Here is a 24938-nt window from a genome sequence, read left to right as displayed (position 1 = left end):
CATATCATGTCATATCATTTTGCATAGGTTCAGGGTATAAACATTGTAAATGCTGCATCCCACATAATGTTTTTCTAAATGTGATGACTTTCCACTTACATAATCCAGTCATCCATTATCCTACACAGGGTCACAGGGAACCTGTAGCCAATTTCAGGGGTAAAACATATATTGATGTAACTTCTATGTTCTTTTTCTGTTAGGAGGTTTTGAATAAATAACCTTTAGTATTTGTACACTGAACAAAATCTTTGAGCCTGAATTGTCTGTTCATTGTATAAAGATGAATTGTGCTAGTTGCATTGTATACAGCCTAGTAGACATTGTCTTGTAAATCAACAGATGGAGGCATTTCAGTGATGTCTGAAGTCATTGTGTTCTTTTTCATCTTCAGCCAGATAAGTCAATAAATAAAGCATTATATTCCACCCTGTGCGAGGCTGTGCTATTTGCATTGTCTGCTTGGATTTCTTTGGTCACATATGAACAACCGATGTTATTGTCCTTATGAAGTGTTGTAGTGGACAAACCCAGAGGTTCCCTTTCTAAACTGGTTATGAAAAATGCTTGAAAATCTTGACATTCAGGGTGGAAGGCATGGCCGGCCATAGATACTTCTAGAAGGAAACCTGTTCAGGAAAGAACTAGAAAAAACCTCTTGCACAGATTCACATGCCAGAAAGTCCGTTCAACTTAATTTGGTTCAGTATCTGGGCTGGGCTGATATGGGTGAGGCCCTTGTGTTTAAAGACACTGCTAAATAGCCTTTTCTTCTGAATCACCTATTGTTTGCTTAGAATAAAAAAACTAAATAAAAAAAACATTGCTTTTGTATGAATCAGATCGAATGATATCAAATCAATGGAATTTCTATGATAATCATTTTCATAGAAATTAAGTTTAATGTTCAACCATTTCTTCTCAAAGGGATGATACCTGTATAACTGCAACCTTTATTACACACCCCTAAATGTTATGAATGAGAACAAAGCGAACACGCCCTGGAATTTGATTGGATGCCGGATATTCTGAAGGCGTGGTTATGCATAGCAGGTGACAGGCGTGAGCCACGCGCTCAGCTGAATGTTGAAGAGGTTACAGGGAGCGCGGCGTCACTGTGGGAACCAAGAGGCTGATCTTCTGTCACAGGAGGTTTAAGTGAGTCGTAGTGCTGTCTCTCTCAGTCTCTCAGAAGGCACCACTCTGTTCTGAGCTCCACAAACGGACTCTGTACGTTTTTGATCCTATTTCTCGCTCACCGCCGCGCATTCTGGCCGTCAGCAGCGCATGGTGTTCGGCACTGCGGCTGTGCGCGCGCGGCTCCGACGGGGACGCTCTCACCGGTGCGCTCATGGAGGGACAGGGACAGATCAGTCGCTGTAAGATCGTGGTGGTCGGGGACACTCAGTGCGGCAAAACGGCACTGCTGCACGTGTTCGCCAAAGACAGCTATCCTGAGGTAAGGAACCGGGGTTCTCTTTTAGATCAAACTGATCAGAGGAGAACAACTTATCAAACACACAAACATATCTACACACACAACGATGTGCCTTGTGCTTAAGGTGTTAAATGCCTCCTAGGGTATTTGGGGGAAACCCAGTAAAGTTTTTCAGGTCAAGTGCACGTCGTTATGCGTCAACAGGTTCAAGAGATTTAATATGTTTGACTAAAATGTCTTTTCTGATAACAGTTGACTTTGGAATTGTGTATTTTTGGTACCGGAACAATCTGACCCTTAAAAAGTCCTGTTAATTCTGCTTTAGTAATAGCATGCAATAATTAGATCTACTGTGTTGTATACCTTTCATTTTTAAAGTGAATGTTCAGTAAACTTGCTTTTTTGTTTAAAAAAAAAAAACAAAATGTCTAATGGGACACTTATATGTCTAATGGGACACTTATTAAATGTTCCCTATCTCATCTTTTAAAATTTAGAGTTTTTTGTAATTCAGAAATATTACAGTATCATATAAAGACGATGTTTATGACAACGTTAAGAAAAAATAACATTTATTAATTAAGATATAAAAATTAATTAAAAAGCATCAGAAATCGGCTAAAAATATCAGTGAACAATTGAAATATAGTCTATGAGTTCACATGGCTAATTGTGTGACTGTAATAAATGAGGCACATTATGGAATGTCACTAAACCACATATTGTCTCTGTTACATTAATACATCCGCTCAAAGTTATTTGGAAATTCATGCAAGTAAGATTACTCATACAATGTGTCATGGATTTGGATTATAAAATGGCTCCCAGGGCTTCAGGTAAACAATGATTCTCAGCTAATCAGCATTGTGTCAATTGCACATCATTATGGGTTATCAAGTTCCAGATTTCCAGAGAATAAATAGCTAAGACTAAAATAAATGTTGTTAGTATCATTTTCAGTGGTGTAATGTCCGTTGAAATCGGCCAGTTTTGTTGTCCTCTGTAATGCTGGCACAATTTAATTAGAGAAATCAGACTAAATGAATTGAAGGCCTATAAATTGCATTCTTACTGTCTCAGTTTATTTACCTGAAGAATATGAGGTCAATAAACGAGGGAGTATAAAATATTAAAAAATAAATAATAAAAAGTTACAAAACAGATCCAGTACATGTAAGTGAGGAATAAAGCTTAATTAGTTAGTTTATTATTTTCCTAATAAAGCACATGCTGAAGAAACTTACCCCTCTAATACCACAACAAATTCCTGATATTTACAATTTTTAATTAAATATTTAAAAGCACATTGCACTTTTAACAGTTTATAGTTGAATTTAATGGTGTGGAACATCTGTGAGACAAGTTCCTATTATTCCTTAAGCTACAAAGTCACTCCCTAGTCACTCCCTCACCAACCTGACTTTTCCCCTTCTTTAAAAGTCCATATCAATAATGAAGACTCTCCTGTGGAGGAAAACGTACTGCTGTTATAACTCAGCAACACTGTAGACTCATTTCCTTCTGTAAATGTCTCTTTACAGAATCCTTAATTATGTTTAACAATATTAAGGAAAAATAAAAAAATAAAGAAATCATTACAATATCTTTATTTGAAGTTAATAATTGTAGATTTCTAGCCAGAGTTGTTCCTGCTGTGAATTTTTACTCTTGTGTACCACTAACAGACCTGCATCCTGTTACTTTAATAAACAGGGAGAATTTTACAAGGTCACTTGTTCATTTAAGCAGTAGGGTGCTAAACCACATGTTGCTGTCTGTTATGTAATGAATACATAACCACAAAGTAATTTGGAGACTGTAAGTGTAGTGTGTAGAATGTAAAATGTTTGAGTGTCTATTTTTACTCAAACCAATTGAAAGTCATTTTCTTTTTGAGTGATTCTTTAGGAAAAGAAATTAAGATGTGATCTTAACATTTCAGTGTATTATAGTTATTAAAATTTTTAGAAAGTAATATTTTAATGACAAATCTGACTTAAAAAGGACCAACATCTAGACTTATCATCTGCCAAGGGCCTGGAGAGGTCGCTGTCCATTGAACCCTGCCAAATTTAATAAACAAACAATTAAAGTAATTTAAACATTTCCTTCAGTGTTTGTGGATCAGATTGAAGTTATGATGATTCTTCATCCTTCCAAACATGGCCACAAGCTCACACACACACACACACACACACACACACACACACACACACACACACACACACAAACACAAACTATTCACTTTAACATACATGAAAGACTTTTTCTAACAATGAATCCAAAAAAAACTGTCAATAGCGAGGACGTGTATTACAGTACTTTGTTTTCTGTCTTTGCAGAGCTATGTGCCCACAGTGTTTGAAAACTACACTGCAAGCTTTGAGATTGACAAACACCGGATTGAGCTGAACATGTGGGACACATCAGGTGAGTACATTGTATTTGACAGCTCTAATGCAAAGCTCCAAGCCATCAAAAAGAGATGTTTCATCAGATCTGAAGCAGTGAAGTCCAAAATCTGTGTGAATGTGTTTCTAGAATGGATGGAGAGATGGATAAATAGGTGGATAAATAGGTGGATGGATGGATGGATGGATGGATGGATGGGTGGATAAATTGATGGATAGATGAATGAATAGATGGATGGATGGATAGATGGGTAGACTGGATGGATGGATCAAAGGATGGATGAAATAGCAATGACAAGGGTTTTTGCATGCTCTTACTGTACAAGAGAATAGTTTGTGTCGTTGGTGTAATAAATGTAATCTGAGAGCCTGTGAAACCCCATGAGTGTCTAATTGTGTGTATGTGTACAAGACTTAACTGGAACTTGTAGTAAGGACAGGTCCAGTGACTTTTAATCAAAAGTATTGGAAGCAAAGATACACCTTTGTTCAAACTGATAAGAAATTTGGAAACCAAGAAAAAACAACATACCAGTGGAATGATCTGCATTGGATTTTTAATTGTTACATATATTTTCTAATCAGAAGTTAAATACGTGTTGAATGATAGTGTTTCCAAAAAAATTCAACCTAAAGATCATTACCTAATGACATAAAGATCATCTTTATTGTTTCAAAACCTCAATAATCTTGATATAATGCTGCTGTTCTCAATAAACATTTTTATACTAAAGTAATTTTTACTAACAGACTTCAGATTAATTACCAGAAATTGAATCAACACTGGGGAAAACAGAGAATGCACGCTTTGAATGTTTTAAGACCTGCTTTGATTACAAGAGTTAAAACATTTGAAACCATCTTTCTACTAATGACTCCTATTGTTAATGCAGGAAGTATGAATTGGTGAGGCATTGCTAAACAAAGTTTGTACGTCCATCCTTACAGCAGACCAGATAATCTTGTGCTCAATTCTGTGGTTCATAATGCTCTGCTTTTTGATGAATATTTATTTGAGCATGTTTCTTCTTCCACCTTTATCTGGATTCACCCATTTTCATACATAGAACAGTGTGCTCCCAAGATAAATGGCTAGTTCTGTAACACATTACGGTTTCCTACAAGTTAAAAGGGTGTTGGCTGGTAAAAAGCTCATGTATGTCATTGCATCTGCTGACTAAGTGTTGACTTACTAACTCCGATGGATTCAAATAGAATTATGTCATTGATCAAGTTTTTCCTGTTTTTTGTTTTTGCTTAAAAATTGTACTGATGGTAAGTTTCTGGCAAGATAGAGCATTGACAATGGTACATACATTACATTTGGCAGACGCCCTTATCCAGAGCGACTTACATTTTCATACAACTGAGCAATTGAGGGTTAAGGGCCTTGCCCAGGGGACCAGCAGTAGCAGCTCAGTTGCCATAAGAATCGAACTCACAACCTTCCAGTCGAGTGTCCAACACCTTAACCACTAGGCTACCACATCCCCAATAGTAGCCACGTTCTTTTGTATTGTTGTACCTAATCATGCTTATCCATTTTCTTGGACTTTGCCCCTGTTTTTCTTCCAATCTGGTCACTTGTGAATTCCCCCTACCAACCAGTTTTCTCGTCATATTATAGCTATCAACCAGGAAAGTTTGGGGGCTAATACATGCTTCCTGAGGCACATGAAGCAAGCTACATTGTGTCATAAGGCAGAATGACACACTTGGGGAGAATGCTATCTACCCTCTTCCACATACATGAGCTCACACATGTCACGTGGCTGGTGACACTGTGATTGACAGGAGAGAGTACATCATATCTCCTTCCCAAACAACATGGCCAGTTTTGCCAATTTGTGATCTATTGATGAAAGGTCAAACATAAAGCCACTCTAAAGCTGTTTACTGACTTTCTAATAATAAAAAAATTAACTTTTTGGTGAAAAGAAGCTTTTAAATTAATGTGAGAGGGGGAGAACCTGACACTCTAGAGTAAACAGAAGAAAGTTAAGCTTGATCTTCCATACAGCAACAGTCTGGCTTTAAAGCTTAAATGTTGCTTAAATGTTTCTTTCAGAAGTTGAGTCTAATTATTTGGTGAAAGCTTCATGAACATATTTTCTGCAGAAAAAGTTGAAAAGTGAAAGCACTTACTTTTTTTTCATGCTTGGAAAGTGGTTAACTCTACCAAGAGCAGTAAACAGCTATAATGAGCTGGGTTGTCTTTTATAATTGTTTTTAAATAGAGTTTTTCATTATGAAATATGGCTTTAGTCAGGTCTTCAAACCCTGTAATTACGAACATGTTGGTGTGTTAACAAGGACCTCAGGAGAGTCTGTAAGGTGAACACTGGGAACAGCTTTCTGTTTGGTGTGTGTGTGTATGGGTTGGTCAGAAGCGATCTTGGCATGCGGGCTGTTAAATTGGAAGGCTGCTCACACACTTGTCCTGACATTTAGAAGTTTCTCAGTGACTGTGACATATAAAACTCTCATTTAAGGCCAGTGGGGTATTTCCTCACCCTGTAATAATGTTTTTCTGATTTTTCCCCCTTTATGTGCTCTTTTTTGCCATGGGAAAACTGGTTCTGTGGTTGTCTCCTGGGAGCGGTCTGTCGGAGGATAAATCTTTCTACTTTAGGCCTTGGGAACAGACTTTATAGTTTTTAAAACAAGTAGGTAGGCTTGGGTAGCACCCAAATTTTGTTTAGTCTATAAAAAATAGACTGTGCGACCATATGAGGTACCTGGCCCTGAATTCTGTGTCCTCCTCAACACTGTCTGATTGAGTTATGGGACCCCATTATTAGTGTTAGAAGCTGTACAAATATAAAATGCCTAAAAAAGTCAAGAGACGTAATATTAGTAAATATGTAAAGGCTGACTGAAACATTTAGACCAAATTATATACAATTCATCACTTCTCTCTCTATGCTATGGCTGAACTGCCTTCTCTGGACTTACGACAGCACTCATACAGGTAATGTTTTATTTAGAAATCAATATGTGGCTTGTTGCCTATTTATTTTTCATCCATTATTTCTGTAAAATTCGACCCTTACAATCTTTTCTCAAAGGACATGATTCAGCTTGTTGTTCCTAGTGTTACTGTAGGTCCAAGCTGGAAAAAAAGGGTTTTAACTTTAATGCCTCATCAATGTAGAACAACTTATGGGAAGACTTGAAACATGCTGTGCTCTGTTCTCGGAGATTTATTTATTAATTAGTATTTTTATTATTTCCAAATGAGTTTATTTGGATGATTGTAGTATACATATTATAGTATATACACACACACACACACACACACCTTTGTATGCTATAATCAATATTATACTATTTAGTGGTGTGTGTGTTTGCATGCCTTTTCTGATGTGCTGTACTGACCATCTGGAGAATCGGGCCAATAATTAACAAGCGATATTGTTGCATACTAATGAGGTCCCCGTGTGTTGGATTTTGATTTGCACGTCATATCCATGTGAGAGCATGTTTTTTGCCAAGACAGCTGAGTGGTGAGGCCAGTCTGTCTCACTTCCTGTCTCCCTCCCTCTCTCTCTCCCTCTATCTCTCTGTCACTGGAGTTTGTTTATGGGTTCCAGATCACGTCTCTGCTTAACTGGGCAAAAATTCAGAGGATTCCCAAGCACTATCTGACCTTTTATTTTGAGGTCCTTTTCCCTCCCCACTTCCTCATGTCTTTGCTTTACATTGTAAATATTTAATTTTTTATTTATATTTAAAGCTATTTGCTTTTTTCTTTTAAACATAATCTCTATCAACAGTATATAAATTCACTTGGTATGGAGGTCTATGAAAAGTTGGCCTGTCATTTTTTTAATAAAAAATGCTTCCATGGATTTGACAGTCTGTTAAGCTCCAGTTCTATTTAATGTTGCTTTTCTGAGATGGGTCTCTATAAGATCTGTAACATGGTGTGGTCAATAAACTGCGTGGTCCTTTAGGAGCATGAATACCTCAGAAGTGTAATGTGGCGAAGTGTAATGAACTGGGATTACTTTTTTCTGCGCTGCTCCAGTGATGGAAAGTTGCAAGGTACAAGACTTTCTTTCAGGTCTGCCTCAAGACCTTTATTGTTGGAGTACAAAGGTATTGCAACACAGCTAGTAGCTACTATAAAAACATGATATTATCAGACAATGTATGATAACACCAACTACTGAGCCACTTTCATTCTCATGTATTACTTGTATCTGTTTAGCAGTTTCTCTATTTCCCTGTCAATATCAATGATTAATAATTGAAATGATTTTAAAATCCATTATATGTTTAATATGAAGTTAAATATGCTGTTGTACAACTAGTTACAGTTCTAGTGATATGTTGTAATTAGAAATTAATGTTGAAGTGACCTCAAATATTCGATTAACTTCAAATGAGTTAGTTTTGATATCATATTCAAAGCAAAGTCATAGTTTGGTCTTCTGCGAATGGCTTCCATCCATCCGTTTTCTGTACGGCTCACAAAGAGTCTGGAGTCTATTCCAGGGGTCTCAGGGACAACCTGAACGGGGTGTAAACCCGACGCCAGGCAGAATCACGCACCAATTCACACACTATGGACAATGTAGAGATCTGCCTACAACAATCTGCAGTACAACACCTGAGGAAACCGGAGAACTTTGGATTAAGCATGCAAGTTCTGAGCACACAGGGTGAAGGTGGCAATCGAACCCCTAACCCCAAAGAGGTGTGAGGCAAATGTGTCAACACCTAATCCACCATGCCATCATGCGATTGACCTTAAATCACAAGACACACAGTGCTGCCATAAAAATAAATAAATAAAAAAGCCATGATAAAGGCAGTGAAATTAAAAACATCAAAATACAGTACAGTACAAAAATGTAGGACCTGTGCTTTTTCAAGTCGTGTCATCAGAATATATTTGTAGCAAAGTCATGGACAAGATTTTACCGAGGTAGATTTTTCATCATTATGCTAGTTTCTGTATCTAAAATGATGTCAGTTAACTAGTTAAAGCCCACAATACAATAACCATGAGCCAGATACACTGCAAAAATGTTAAGAAAATATTAGCTAGAGAAAATATCATTGTCATATGTGTATTTCATATTTCCTATATTAAATCTAGTAATTTTCTTGTATAGATATGTTTTTCAAACTATTTCAAACTTGAAATTAGTAAAACAGTGACTAGAAATAGGGTTTATAACTTTATATTTAATATAAAAATGCTAAAAAGTTATTTATTGCAGCACATATTTAAACAGAGTATTGTTATTGAGTGAGAAAAATGCAAAATGTATTTGAAAATTTTCTGATTAATTAAATAAAAATAAAAGAAAAATATATAATATAAAAATAGAACTAATAATTAAGTTTTAATAATAGAATTAATAATAATAATACTAATTTGAGGGTTCCTGGGTTATTAGTTCCTAGATAAATCCAGCACTAAACTTTCATTATATAAGTGAGTTCTGAAAAAACAGGATTTGTTGTTGTTGTTTTAGTTTTACCTTCAATCAGCTGCACTGGATTAATAGGTTGAATAAGTTGAAAAAGACTGATTGAAAAAAACAAACAGGATGTACTGATTGTTCAGATTGTATCACGAGTGCACTCACACCTCATGTTAGATGTGCTGTATCTGTGAAAAGTGTCTCTGTGTTTTGTTTTGTTTTTATGGTTAACAAACTGCCATTTTCATGCTATTAGAAATGACACCACGTATGTACAAACATGCATGCACACACATACAGACACACTCTACACACTCTACCCATTTATTGTTTCTCTCTGTATTGTGGAGATATGAGGGTGTACTCATTGCAGCTAAACTAATCAGAGTGACACATTCATGCTTACATTTGAATCTATAATAGCATCTTGTAGACACACACACACACGAATAACAATTAGCAGGACTGTTCCTTCTATTTGCTTTCATAAATGTTTTTTTTCACCAAAGATAGTTTAATTATTTAGCTTTCATTCACTTGTCATATCTTCACATCTCTGTTTATTCAGGACAAGGTTCTGCTTTAATCCACCAGTCAAACGTCGCTAATCAGTAGCATTGAGGTTGACAGCAGCTAAAATGGATGAATTTATGAAGGAATTCAATGACAGCTGAGGCGAGCCGTCCCAGACAGTATACTGAAACTCTTCACTGTGCAAAATAATATCGATATTCTTCATACTTTACTTAGTTTGAACCCTGAAAAACATTCATGCTTTCAAGAGCACGTCATGAGAAAACAACATTTATGCGTGCGTGATAATGCTAAGTGCTAACATTAACTCTGTGACCTAGCGAGCAAACAGATTCCTCCACAGGCAAGAAATGTAACCTAAGTGTAAATTTTAGATATAAATTTAATTCAATTTAGTCTTTACAGCATATTGAATTATATACTTAGAGTATAGTAGATTTCGCACAAAAACTAATTTCTTCAACTAAATTCGCAGATAAACACGTGATTTCAGGTATGCTAGTTCCAGATAACTAGCATTATATTAGTTTAAACAGATGCTAAAATATGTGTGAGGCTTTTCTAGAAGGATAAACCTTTTTCAGTCACTGTGTTTACAACATTTGCAAAATAAAAAATTTGGTATCCACGACAATAAATCCTGTACATTCTGAAAAACACTCCGGTCCTACTTATACTAATGTTTTATGCTGCTTATCTATTAATACATGAGTTTAATTAACTGATTGGGTTTCCTGCATTTATATAGCTTGAAGGTTTTTTAGATCTGATTCCACCACCAGTATCACGACGTGCTTATCTTGAGCAGATCTGGGATCAGACTGACTTCTGCTTGATCCATGAGTATGCGTGTGAGATTTTTTTGGCCACTCTTGCATTCTGTCATGTTCAGGCAGTGACGCACAACTTTGGCTGCTTGCATGACAACAAACTCCCTGGCTAATTATAAAAACAGAGATAGAGAAGATGAAACGGAACGAGTCACACAAACACAAACAAAAGTGTAGACTGGGAAAAGGAGCAGCTGGGGTCATCCATGGATAACGTGTATGCACACCGGGGGTGTTGGATTTGTTGCTGAGAGTACACAATGATGTACTGTACAGTACATCTGTGTCCTTTTTCAACACACATGCACACGGCAGAGGACGGTTTTGGGTTTGACATCTTTTTGAGCGAGCCATCACAATGATCTAAAATGTAAGAGGTTGATGTTTTCCTCCCTGACTATCTTCTTTTTCTTCTCTAAGAAGGCATCCTTGAGACCTTTTCCACAGGGGCTTACTCGACATGTACGTGCTAGAGCTGAACCGCTAACAGCTTTGATCAGCATTTAAGACTCTCTCTCTTTCTCTCTTTCTCTCTTTCTCTCTCTTTGCTGAAAGCTTAGAATGTGTATTTTTTTCATGCTATTTTTTCATGCTCATGGTGGCCAGTGTAAACCCTGTACCCCTAAAAAAAAAATCACATCACATTGATAAGTCAACTGTCACACATGACTGTTATCCTTCACCATGATCCCAGTGAATTCAGCTGATCTTTACCCTGAACCTGAAGCCTTCTTATTTCCCCAAACAACCTCAAGCCTCAGTTGAAACCGCCTATGCCCCACGAGCCTTCTAAACAAAAGGGGCTAAGCTGCACTGTTTAGACTGCAGTTAATCTCAACCTACTGTCATTATTCAGATGGGCGTAATCGAAACATAACCACAAACTAGCATGCTAACATTTACGGTCTTGCATTTATGTTGTATTTGCATCCTCAACACAAGCAAACTGTGATGTCAGTGTAATAAATTTAAAATAAAAATTACTATAAATGTATTGAAATAAGAAATAATATTTTATTACTGTATATGTATTATTTTCGATTTTATATATTGAAATTGTATTATTATATATTAATGCTGATACTATGAATGGCCATGTTGTCTTGACTCACTTTGCTAAATTTGTCTTTGTCAGAGGTCAGAAAGCATCAGCTAAATGTTACATCATTTCCAGGCTGGAAAAATGTAATACAAAGCTTTAAATGAAAAAATCTAGAGAGGCCAAGTGCATTTTTGAAAATGAAATATTACTATTGATTGAGAAACGTCAAGTTTTAAATGTTCCACAGTGTATTACAGAGCCGCTGTAAAGGTTATTATTATCTGGAGTAATGAAGTCGATTAAAAGTAATAAGATGAGGCTGATCTGTAGAACTGAAACAAAATGTAATTTTATTTCCTGTCACATTCCTCAGTTTCAAATTTCACTTAATTTCACACCTTTGCACATACACACTAGGACTAGTTTTATATTCAGCTTTTATAATAATGTAAGTAAAGAATCTGTTTATATCATTGGATTTTTTTATATAATATATATATATATATATATATATATATATATATATATATATATATATATATATATATATATATATATATATATATATAATTCTTACAAAAGATTTTTTTTCTTCTCAAAGCTAAACTACATTTTTTTTCTTCTCAAAGCTAAACTACTTTTTTCTGGGTGGAAATTTAGCCAGTGTATTAGGAACAGTGACCTTGATCATGACATGGCACTGGGTAAAAGGCAGTTTTTTGTTTTTTTTGCTAATACTGGAGTATCTCAGCAACTCTACTGGGAGAATCCCTGGATTTTCATTCAGAACTGTCTATAATGCTTGCACAAAGTGATGTGAAACACTGCTGTCGGTCATGAACATTAATCTAAACACGCTCACTAACAGGAAACTGGACAGCTTAAGATGGGAGAAAAAGTCCAGGCAATGAAAGCAAGATTTTTCTAATCTTTAACTCAATATAAATTAAGATTATAATTTTTTTATTATACGTACATGCTCCTAACAAAGATCATCTGTGAACGGCTTTTGGTGTGTGTGTGTGTGTGTGTGTGTGTGTGTGTGTGTTTGAGCTATATTTTTAATTGTGGTTTATACAGATGTTGAAGCAGCTGTGCTTAATTTGGTTAACTGCAGTGCATACAGTAGATGCTCAGATCTCTCTCTCTCTCTCTCTCTCTCTCTCTGTAGTCTGTGGAAAAAAAACACAGGAAAACACAAGTGGTGAAGGGGAAAAAAATTTAAACATTTCATTAAAATGCCGCTTATCACCACTTTTTCCCATCTTGCCCACCACACTTGTCTTGCTGCTGATGTGCTAATCACCATCGTCACCTTCTCTCCTTTACTTTATCCCTCTCTCAATCCATCTTCACCCGTCTGTCCTGAGGTGGAATTAAAATGACCCCTCACTCAGGGCACTTACTGCAGAGCCAAAGTCCTTTATTTCATCCGCCTTACTTTAATGGCTACATCACACAAAAGTGTGCAAGTGTGCACACAAACACCACACAAACACACTCAACCACACACACACACGCATGCATGCACACAATGCCTTTTTACAAATGTAGATCTGTGATACTTGTTTGTGAATCTGAACCTTGTTCTCGTGTTCAGCCCAGAGACACGTGTTAACAGCAGGTGGTGTCTGTTTACACGCAGTGGCCATTGGTGTACCAGCACCTGTTTCCCTCTTACTCTCCAGACTGACTTTTGCTCATTTTGGTCCTCCTTGGACTTGAACCTTATTTACCCTTGTGCTTGGACTTTTCCCTATCTTACAGTCTCATCCTTTTCTTCCCAAAATGAGCTCATGATAATTTTGACCTCGTTTATTAAAAGCAACATTAGGTCAGATTTACCATCAGCACCTTAGCTAAGATTGGTGGTCTGGAATCAGGAAGTGGTGATCTGCAGTAACAAAAACAAGCTATTCATCTGGCCACTATTCAAATAAGGGATGAAAATTAATTTAATTTAAATTAATGTATTCGTCGACTTAAAAGCACTTTTGTACGTCTCTCTGTATGCGGGAGTCTGCCACATGCCGTAAATGTAAAAGTAAAATTAATATTCATTAAACTTCATGCCACAGATCTGTTAAGTTGGTGGATTTGTAGGAAGGTGCTGATTAATTTACTGTTGTTTAATTCATTTATTCAGACCCCTTATACAGAGAGAAATGCTTTTATATCATTCATACATCTGAGCACTTGAGGGTTAAGGTGTGAACAAGTTCAGCACTTACTTGAGTGGTGTGAATAGGCATTAAATGACTCCACATTGGATGATGAAATTTATTTTCCATTCTTCTAGTACTTTTAAAATAGTAACTCATTTTGTATCTCATTTTGACTCTCAAACTGGTGGAAACATGGGCCACTTGTGAAAAATGGCCGGCCTGCTGTTTCCTTGAGCCAACGGGTCTGGGTCACACTCTCGTCTTTCTGTTCTCAGACAGGATTTGAACTTTCTTTTGGCCAGGATCCTAACCCAAGCCTCCTAATTCGATCAGATGCTATAAACTACTTGTGATTTTGAATCTCAGTAAAATCTTAGTAGCACTGTTTATAATTCCATCACACTTGTAAGGTTATCATCTAGCCAGTATACTTAAATCTTACTGTTCGGTTCATTATGATGAGAAATTTATGTTGTTCTAAAAACATCCAGCTTTTAACATACTAAAATGATTTTGGTGGTGTTATTTTCTGTTATTGAGATGGCCACAGAAGCTGTGAGTTCACCTATAAATATGGATGAAGTTCAAGTACAAAACATTTTATCTTCCTTTTTTCCTTTTTTCTATTATTATTGTGACACTTAAGCCCCCCGGTGTTTGTGTTTTTTGTTTTAATCAGTATCTTCGGTAAGATATAGCTTGTGCCCTTGTTCTTGCATGAGTGTGCAAGTAAAACTAGTAATGCCATGGGGAAGATTTTGCTTTATAATCCATCTGTTTGTTGTTTAGATTTTTTATTTCTTTTTGCTGTTGTTGACATTTCCTTATGTTTTGAGTTGTCTTGTTGCAGGCTGCATTTGCATTTTATTGTTTATTCATTTTGCAGTTGTGTATATCATTTTTATAGGCAAATTGTAAAACAATAGAATATTTCTTTGGATCGCACAGTTGCTTTGACTCTGTACAGAAAGGAATCGTTCAGTTTTTCTCCCACGTCTCTTTGTTTATTCTTATGTGTGGGGATTTACAAAAGAATAAAGTGTCTACTTCATACTTCATTACTGTGAAAATATAAGAGATGCAGCATCTTCTACATTACTTGAGTGTCTGTTTCTGGAAGCTTTAAGAGAAACTTTCTCTTGTACTAAACTGCACAGTGTCATAAACCCTGCATAACCTCCCGATGTTTACTTTTATTATTGTTTAAGAATATTTGTGTGTGTCTACAGGCTCTTCATACTACGATAATGTGCGGCCGCTGGCGTACCCAGACTCTGATGCGGTGCTTATTTGTTTCGACATCAGCAGGCCTGAGACTCTGGACAGTGTTACAAAGAAGGTCTGAAACATCTCTAGGCTTTGTCTCTCTCTCTCTCTCTCTCTCTCTCTCTCTCTCTCTCACTCTATTTCTCTCACTCTCTTTCTCTCTCGCTCTCGCTCTCTCTCTCTCCTCTTTCCATAAACATAATACTAATACTGGAGTGCAACTAACATTTCCTGCATTAATGAACATTAACAAATGTGAATAAGAATAACAATAATAAAAATAATTAATAATAATAATTAATAAAGTGTAAGTAGTTTTACAAAGTTGCAAAGTTACTAAAGTCCAGCATTAAATCCAGGACTAAAAATAAGTCAGCATAAAAAAGCACATATTAAATTATAGCACATTCATTAACTCTGCTCTCTATGTGTACATTTTAGATATGTGCTTCAGCCTCCGTTCTGAATTTTGCAAATAACAGCGAAAAACAGTTTATTAGACTTTGGTCAGCTTACTGACTATTTGGCATAATTAGTTTACTATGTAAAAAAAGTTTTCTTATTTAGTTACATATGGTGTATCAATACTGAATTATTTGTTTGTTCATTATTTGTTTGTTCATGTCGGTAAAGGAAGTTAATGTAAAGGGTCTAATAAAGTAATGTATGTTAACGTAAGGCATTTATTACTACTAATTATTACTACAAATCTTTTATTACTACAATCATACTAAATTTAATTTTACACTGTTTCAACATCTGCAACGTCATCATAGTTACATGGGTTTATTAACTAAACATGTAATATAATTAGGGAGTTAGGAATTATCTGGTTCAAAAGGCTATAAATGTGAACTTGAACACAAAAGCTCTTCTCTCACTCTCTTCAAACAATATTTCCAGATAAAATATATTCAGCCCTTAATCTTCCACCACCAAAAGTCTTGAGTTTGTGTACATCTCTCTATTTGTATAAAGGATTAAGTGAAATTGCTATTTTTCTTCTCTGAAGGTCAACAATTATGTGGTGTGCGCAGGGTGTGAGAACGGCCCTGCAGGGTTTAAGATGGAAAGGAGTTTAAGCTGTGTGGCCTGCCGTGTCTGTGCTTTAAAAGCAGCTGTGGAACGGATATTCCCACGCTTTGGGAGTCTAATAGTTGTTTTGGCATGCCTAGCATTTAAGGCCGTTCTATTGTCCAATCCAAGTGGAGCTTCGCCCTGTATTGTGCCTCAACCCACGTGTGTTTACATCATGACATGACAGAGACAGTACATTCCTGTCTCTGAGCTCAGTCTCACAGGCCGTGCACCGACGATCAGAAAATAGTTTAGAGAGTTTGCGATGATTCCTAACACACATTTGGTTTTTTGAGGTGCGAGTCTAAGAACTTCAGCTTGTCACTTCTGACCCCTCCTCATGTGGGTGGGGCTGAAAGGCATGGAATGTGGAGCGATGCTGTATTCTGACTGCACAGTGAGTGATGGTGCCGAGGGCTAAAAGATCACTGAGATGAGTTGATGGATGGCTGAACACATTCAGCTGGAGGGGAACAGTGGCATAACTGGCATAGCTAAGCCTGCTGGCCATAGAGCCCAGGACAGCGGCGGTGTTTAGATGTTTGAAGGAAACAACAAACTGGATGAAAAGCTACTAAAATGAGAGAGTGAACAGAACAGAACAGAACACCAGACACGGTGTTTAGATAGATTTGAATGATTCCTTGCACATACTGAATATGTAACATGATATAACTAATTATAGAACAAAGTGCAAAAGTTTGTGTACCCTTGAGCATGGTATAAGGTAAGCGTGAATAAAAAAGATCTTTAGCAATATTTTGCTTAATAGTAATAATAGTGTAGTTTATTTAATTTAAGTATTTAATTTAACAAATAAAATTATGCAGATATTTTAATAATTAAGGTAAATATTTAAATAAATACATTATTAATAATAATAATAATAATAATAATAATAATAATAATAATAATAAAGGTAAATATTTAAATAAGTACATTATTATTGTTATTATTATTATTATTAATAATAATAATAATAATAACAATAATAATGTATTATTATTGTTATTATTATTATTTTATTATTATTATTATTAATAATAATAATAATAATAATAATAATCATGTATTTATTTAAATATTTACCTTAATTATTAAAATATCTGCATAAACTATAAATTTCATATTACTTATTAATTTATATTTCAACTTTACAAAACACATTTCCCAAAAAAAAGGTTTAACTTTTTTTTTTTTTTTTTTAATCTTTGGCTGATTACTTAATGATCACTTACAATGAAGCTCTTCAGTCTGGTTATAAATAGATAAATAGATAATTTAAATATTTAAATAAATAGTTTTTATAGAATGTTATCCAACACTTTGGGCAATACAGTAAAATGATGATTACTTTCCATCAACATGAGTTTAAAGCTTCCTGATGTATTCTCAGTACAAGAAATCTTGTCTGATTGATCGCACATGGTACAGACAAAATATATTACAGATGAGATTAAAATACACTGGAATATTTATGTTAAAGCTATCATAATTTAAAGATGAATAAACTTACAACCATATTCCATCACATGTAAACCATATGCATATGCACATTACTTATGAATAATAAAACTCACACATTAATTATAGATTATTGGAATGTAGCTGCTAACTGTTGTTTGTGTTTTTTCCCCCTCTGTCTCTCACAGTGGCAGACTGAGGCTCAGGAGTACTGTCCCAATGCTAAGCTAGTGCTAGTGGGCTGTAAGCTCGACATGAGGACGGACGTCAGCACCTTGCGAGAACTGTCCAAACAGCGCCTGATACCCATCACACACGAACAGGTGAGAATGAACGTGCACTTGAGGGAAATGAGAAAAAAAGAAGTGCGGAGGCTTTGCAATAAGAAGGAGAGAGGAAAACTATCGCTTTTAATATTACTGTTTACACAGATACTGCAGCAGGTCTCACCAGAGAGATGGCTCAATCTCATCTTTCTTTCTTTCTCTCTCTCTCTCACACACATACACACACACCAAGCTAAATGAGATGCTCTGAGAGGAGCTGACAGACGGTAGTGTTAGATTCGATTTGGATGAGTCTATCCAGGCTGTTTAATATTAATGCCTGGGATTTAGCAAATTGAAGAAGGAAAGCAACAGCAGACTTTGATGAAAAAGTGCAGCCTGGTATCACAGACGTCTGTGTCTGTGGTTTTGCTTTTAGAAGTAATAAGACCAAAAATATACAAGTTGTTAGTGAGAAACTTCCTTAAACCTGACTATTACTTTCATTCATTCACTCACTCATTTTCTACCGCTTATCCGAACCATCTCGGGTCACGGGGAGCCTGTGCCTATCTCAGGCGTCATCGGGCATCAAGGCAGGATACACCCTGGACGGAGTGCCAACCCATCGCAGGGCACACACACACACTCATTCACTCATGCAATCACACAATACGGACAATTTTTCCAGAGATGCCAATCAACCTACCATGCATGTCTTTGGACCGGGGAGGAAACCCCCGAGGCATGGGGAGAACATGCAAACTCCACACACACAAGGCGGAGGCGGGAATCGAACCCCCAACCCTGGTGGTGTGAGGCGAACGTGATACCCACTAAGCCACCGTGCCCCCCCTGACTATTACTTCCAAATGTTAAATAAATAAGTCTCTACAGAACCTTCACTACATTACAATCAACACTAATGTATTACACACTTAAAAATATGCAGAGAGTCTGTCATGCATGTCCCTCTGTAGACTGTTACTACAGAAATGATAAAACATTAAATTGAGTGCATTAATAGAAACCTGTGGTTAGCCTTGAATCTGGATCTACTGTCATAGCTGCTGTTACAGAATATGTATCAACACACATTGACCAATCAGAGTAGAGAATTCATCAATGGGGATTAAAATGGATTTATGCTTGAGAAGTGAGATGGGAACCGACAGAAAGTGTTTTATTAATCTAATACCAAAGTGATTTGCCAACATTTATAAGTTTTAACTTTATTATGGAATGATACATCGCCAATCGTCGAGGAATGGACTCCACAAGACCTCTGAAGGTGTGCTGTGGTATCTGGCACTAAGATGTTAGTCCTATAAGTTGTCCTGTATGTTGTGAGGTGGAGCCTCTGTATGTATCATGTTTGTTTGACCAGTAAATCGTATAAATGCTTGATCAGATTGTGATTGGGAATTTAGAGGCCAAGTCAACACCCAGACCATTCCTGAAATAAATAATTTTTGCAGTTTAGCAGGGAGCATTATCTGACTGAAAAAGCTCACTGGCATTAAGGAAGAGGTGTACTTGGTTTACAAACAATGTTTAGGTAGGTGGTGTGTCAAAGAAGCGTAGTGATGGTTCTGCCATGACCGGAGGTTTACCAGAAGAACTTTGCCCAGAGCATCATACTGCCTTCTCCTCTAGTCCATCCTCGTAAGTCACATACACCTGGCTATTTATATGATTTCAAAGAAACTTGGATTTATCAGACCAGGCCATCTTCTTCCGCTTCCCCATTTTCCCGTACTGATGCTCACTTGCCGATTGTAAGCGTGTTCAATTGTCAGCATGGGCACTATGAGTGCTGAGTGTTTATGCAGCCCCATACAGAGCAAACTGCAATTCACTGTGTGTTCTGTCAGCTTCCTATTATCACCACATGCCTCATGCATCATTGAGCTTTGGGTGCCCATGACCCTGAAGCTGGTTCTCTTTTGATCGTCTTTCTTTGTACCACTTTTTTTAGGTACTAAACATTGCATAGTCCACAATAACTGTCGATTTGGAAGTGCTCTGACATAGTCGTCTTTTCATCACAATTTGTTAATGCTACTTATTTGCCCAATTTTCCTGCTTCCAACACATTAACTTTGAGGCACAACTTTCTACCTAATATCTCCTACTGTTCCTCACTGTTCACTGTCCCTACTGTTTTACTGTTCTGGCTGAATGGTGTATTTCTGCACTATAAATACCAGATTTCCTTTTAAAGTTTTGTCAGTTTCAGTAGTGTGTCATGATGCATAAGGTAGTGAGAACAAAAGTGTTACTATAACAGACACCAAAGTAAACACTGCACCAACAAAACAGGATTCATTTTCATTAGGAAAACTGTCAACTCTGTATCTACATCAGAGAGTGGAATTTGTTTTCTTATGCACTCATCTCTGTGCATAAGCTGTAACACTTGCTCTGACAACTACGTGCTTGCTAATACACACACACACACACACACACACACACACACACACAGGATCAGAAAGCTATAGCAGGATTGTCTTTCAGTCATGTGTGAGCTTCCTGTTATAATAAGGCAGATAAACAATGATAAAGGCTAACGGAGCAAAACATTCTGATAGAGAAGTAGTCCAAATAGATATTACTAATGTCTTTAATCCCTAAATACACCACGGTGATCAATTAGCATTTACAGTATAGTACCAGTAGTACTGTATAGTATTAGTATTTACAGTATAGTACCAGTAGTACTGTATAGTATTAGTATTTACAGTATAGTACCAGTAGTACTGTATAGTATTAGTATTTACAGTATAGTACCAGTAGTACTGTATAGTATTAGTATTTACAGTATAGTACCAGTAGTACTGTATAGTATTAGTATTTACAGTATAGTATTAGTATTTACAGTATAGTACCAGTAGTACTAAATAGTACCAATGTGTTGGTATAAACTGCAGAAGCAAATGATTTATTAAGATAAACGTACAAAAGTTCACAGCTCTACAAACGCAACTGATCTATTTGGCATGTTCATGGGTCCGCACCATAGATGAACTACACAACGGAACGAAATACCAACTTTACTATATTGAGAGATGCATTAGCTCTCATATACAATTTGATCAACAAAATAGAATAATCCACCATAACTATGTTATTATCAATTTTCTATTTCTGTGGGGGTTTTTTTTGTAACACCAAGGAATACGAAATCAGACGGTTAAGCTCATAATTACAGGACAGGAAAGTGAGAGTAGGAGGGAGAGAGGGACGTACAGCAGTAGGTAGCTGGTGGGAAATGAAAGGAAGAAAAAAAAATGAAGCCAGGCAGCGTTTATTTTTATCTAGGCAGCATTTTTGTTATACCTGCCATTCATACTAGGAGCTTGAGAGTGCAGTTCACAGCTCGCTACCACTAGAATGGAGAGAGTTGTAGAGAGAACGAGGAGGTGAGAAAGAAATGGGAAAAGGTTCAGTGGGGAGAAAATGGGGGAAAAAGCTGTGACCCATCGTGTACAATAACTAGTGGTGTTGTATACAGTAACTCGTATCTTGTTCAGGGTTGTGGTGGGTTCAAAGCCTATCCCAGGAACTCGGGGTCTGAAACAAGCAGCTTTCACACTGGTAGTTTAGTCTGAATCAGAGCACGTTTTGCATGTAAAAGCTGTCATGTGGAGCTGGACGCTCACCGCAATACTGAACCCGAGACAACCTGTAGGAATACAGCTCATATTCAGGCTTGCGCTTGTTGAGGAAGCGATGTAGCCTGCACATGTGTTTTAGCCCTTGAAGAAATCATTCATTTCCACAACGCACATGTACCACGAGTGACAGGGGAACATTCTGGGTCACAGAACACAGAGGTGACATGCCTTACTGCACATAACAGAAAAACAATAAAGATGGAGAGTCATGTTATTTTCTCCATATATGTTTTTGATGAAGATGAAGGCAAATGTACCGTGGTTCAATAGAATCAAGTGAGTCTTCAACAAGACCAAGAGCAAATGTGCCCAGTGTGAAAACCACATAAAACCAAGATGTGTCTATTTTTTCACTGGCGCTGTGAGGCTAATGTATTTACCCAAAAAATGTTCTATAAATATCTGCATCAGACCAAATCCTGTTATTCATTAATGTCATATTAAACTCAATGTTACTGTAATCTATAAACATGAAAAACCTTCACAATGTAGCAGAACTCGACCATTTCAGATAACCAGAATCACTTTTTTTCCCTTTGGTATCTTTCTACCAACCTGCCCTCATTTCCCAGCATGTTCAGGTCACACCAGAATTACGATAATTATCAAGAATGAAGGCTTAAGAAATTCTACTCCGAGTATTTTTTATCCTCGAAAATGGAAATGAGTTGTTTCTATGGCAACACCTACAGTTGCTAAACTTTATTATCAGTGATAGGGAATGTTTCATTGGCATGTACACAGTTAAATCCCCTATTTAATGCATTCTTACTACTGCATATAAATGTTCAAGCTGCTGCCCACTTGTTAATTGTTGTTGTGTGTTTATAAGGTTACATCATTCAGGTGAAAAAGTTCAGATCATCTCCATACAGTAACTATGAGTTCCGTAAAGCCTTTTTCAAGACTGATTTACTATGGAAAAGAGGAAAGTTGGTTTGGTAAAGAAGTTCTATTAGTACGGATCTATTAGCCGATGTGCTAAGTTAATGTGAAAAAATCGTGTGCATGTAAATTTTCATTCTTGTGTTGCCTTTCAGAAGGAGATAGAGATTTCACACAACCTGAAATGCAAAGAAATGTATAAATAATATTCTCTCTCTCTCTCTCTCTCCCTCTTTTTAGGGCAGTCTGAGGGCACGAGACCTTGGCGCTGTGGCGTACGCCGAGTGTTCATCTCGTACGTGCGTAAACAGCGTGCGAGACGTCTTTCACATCACCACTCTCGCCTCCGTCAGGCGTCCCGGCCTCAAACGCAGCTCCTCTCGCCGCACCCTCAAGCGCATATCCCATCAGCCCCTGCTGCCGATTAACTCCCGCACCACACCCCTCGAACCCTCCCCTACACTCAGGAAGGACAGAGCCAAGAGCTGCAACGTCATGTAGAAATAAATGCAGCAAACCCAAAAACAAATAAACACAGCTGTGTCCTGTCCTTCTAATCTGGATTTCTCACAGCTGTGGTCTGTTATGAAATTACAATTCTATGCTTCTGTGCTGTACAAATGTGCTAAAGAATGCAAGGCAGGACTACTTACTAACCAGTCGTTGTTAATTATTTTGTCACTAAAAGGAAAAACGAATAGAGATTTTATGGGATTATATGTATGAGCAAGATTTTATTTTTCATCTTTGATTGAAGCTACTTGTGTTTTATATCAGTGGTACAGCCTCTCAGATGTCCCAGTGTCATATGTAGAGTTAACTTGCACATGTCTGAATCACTACAATTCTTAGTAACTCCGTTATTCACCACAGTAACTCTAATGGGAATTGGCTGTCACAGGTGATAGAGCTTCACTCGTACGGAATTATGCACTCCAGAAAACGACACTGGGTCAGAATGCCAAAAAGGTCATTTTATTTCTGCACTTGAAGCCACATGATGAAGGACCTGAAGAAAACTGGCTGACAAAGTAAGATAGACGTGTAATCACAGAACTACTGATGCCTGGAGCAGCCCTGAAGCCTAATCATGCCATGAGATTAACTCACTGACTCGTTTCAGACTCTAAAATGGACAATGCAGCTGAAGACTTTAAAGTTATAAGGCCACACAAGCATTAAGACTGACATAGCCAACATGACTTTCTATTCATCCTGTCTTAAACCTCTCTATGGTTTTGCTTAAGATGAGCTCACACTAATTTTATATTTCTGCCCACAATAAACTCTTTCAAGAGAGAGAGAAAAAAGTCAAGAAAAAGTGATGCTGTTTCATTCTGTGCTCATTCACGCAAACAACAAAGGCTGGTTATAGGCAACCGGGCGGCCGTTTCCACAGTAACTGCCTCCCGCCTACCGTTGTGATGTCACAGCGGAACTGAGCTGTTGCCGTGGTTTCCGGCTCCTCCACACAACATCTTGTTTAAGCTAATGAACGGCAATGCAGTAATGTGCGCACACACTGTACACTGCAAGTCAGATGTTTGGCCATCCATAGCACTTTGCAATTATTTGACGTGGGACCCATTGAGTCATACATTATAGCATTGCAGTGTACATCATCACATAATCAACAAGTGCTTCACCCACAGCCAAGCTCATACAATACACCTATATATTTATTTATTTTTTTTTACAATTGGCTGATTCACAACAGATAAAAGATGATGGAAGGAAACTATTAAACTGATAAAAACTTTTCACATCACATAACTACAAAAATGACAGCCATGATAATGACAACCATGATACTATCGATGGATGCCGTAGCTTAGTAGCTACGGTGTTGAACCACTGCTTGTAGGGTTGTGAGTTTGAATCCTAGGTCCACCAAGGGTCCACTGCTGTCCACTGGTCCTTGACCCTCAATTGTTCAGTTGTATGAAAATGAGATAAAATGTAAAATTGCTCTGGATTAATGTTGTAAATGTAACTCTTAAATATAGTCAAATATATATATGGTATTTCTAATGATAAAATTCAATAAAACAAATCTAAGGTTATTAAACCTATTTCTAGTCGTTTTTACTTATTTTGAGCTTTACGTTTACATACTTTTGGCAGAAAAAAATTCTTTTTAGAGAACTTTAGATAAGATTATTTTGATTGAGCCAATAGAACACATTTATTTATTTATTTATTTAAAAAAGTTCTTTTTATTTGGTGTATCGTATTCTTTTAATAAAGAATAAACGATTTAAACTTGACTACATTTAAGACACTTTTACTTCCTTTTTTTTTAGCGTACTATAGTTCTAAATCTACATGGTTTTGTTTCCACTGAAATCTGTTTCTCTTTTGCAAGTATCTCAATGAGAATGAACGTTTTAGCCTTGAGAGAAGACAACGTAGAATAACGTTCCATCTCATCCAGTTACTCCCAAA

At 36.8% G+C, this 24938-nt stretch overlaps 1 protein-coding gene across 1 annotated transcript; it reads left to right on the top strand.

The window, feature by feature from the left end:
* Positions 1-1060: 1060 nt before the first annotated feature.
* On the top strand, positions 1061-24532 carry rnd2 (Rho family GTPase 2). Its single transcript, XM_060893028.1, has 5 exons — positions 1061-1459; positions 3781-3868; positions 15088-15197; positions 17854-17988; positions 22734-24532. The coding sequence occupies exons 1-5, from the start codon at positions 1352-1354 to the stop codon at positions 22992-22994; spliced, it is 702 nt and encodes a 233-aa protein (XP_060749011.1). The 5' UTR covers positions 1061-1351; the 3' UTR covers positions 22995-24532.
* The last annotated feature ends 406 nt before the right edge of the window (positions 24533-24938 follow it).

The sequence above is a fragment of the Tachysurus vachellii genome, chromosome 18 (assembly GCF_030014155.1).
Source record: "Tachysurus vachellii isolate PV-2020 chromosome 18, HZAU_Pvac_v1, whole genome shotgun sequence".
In the NCBI taxonomy this organism is placed as follows: Eukaryota; Metazoa; Chordata; class Actinopteri; order Siluriformes; family Bagridae; genus Tachysurus; species Tachysurus vachellii.
Note: the sequence above shows the minus strand (reverse complement) of the source record. Positions and strands in the feature narration are given on the sequence as shown.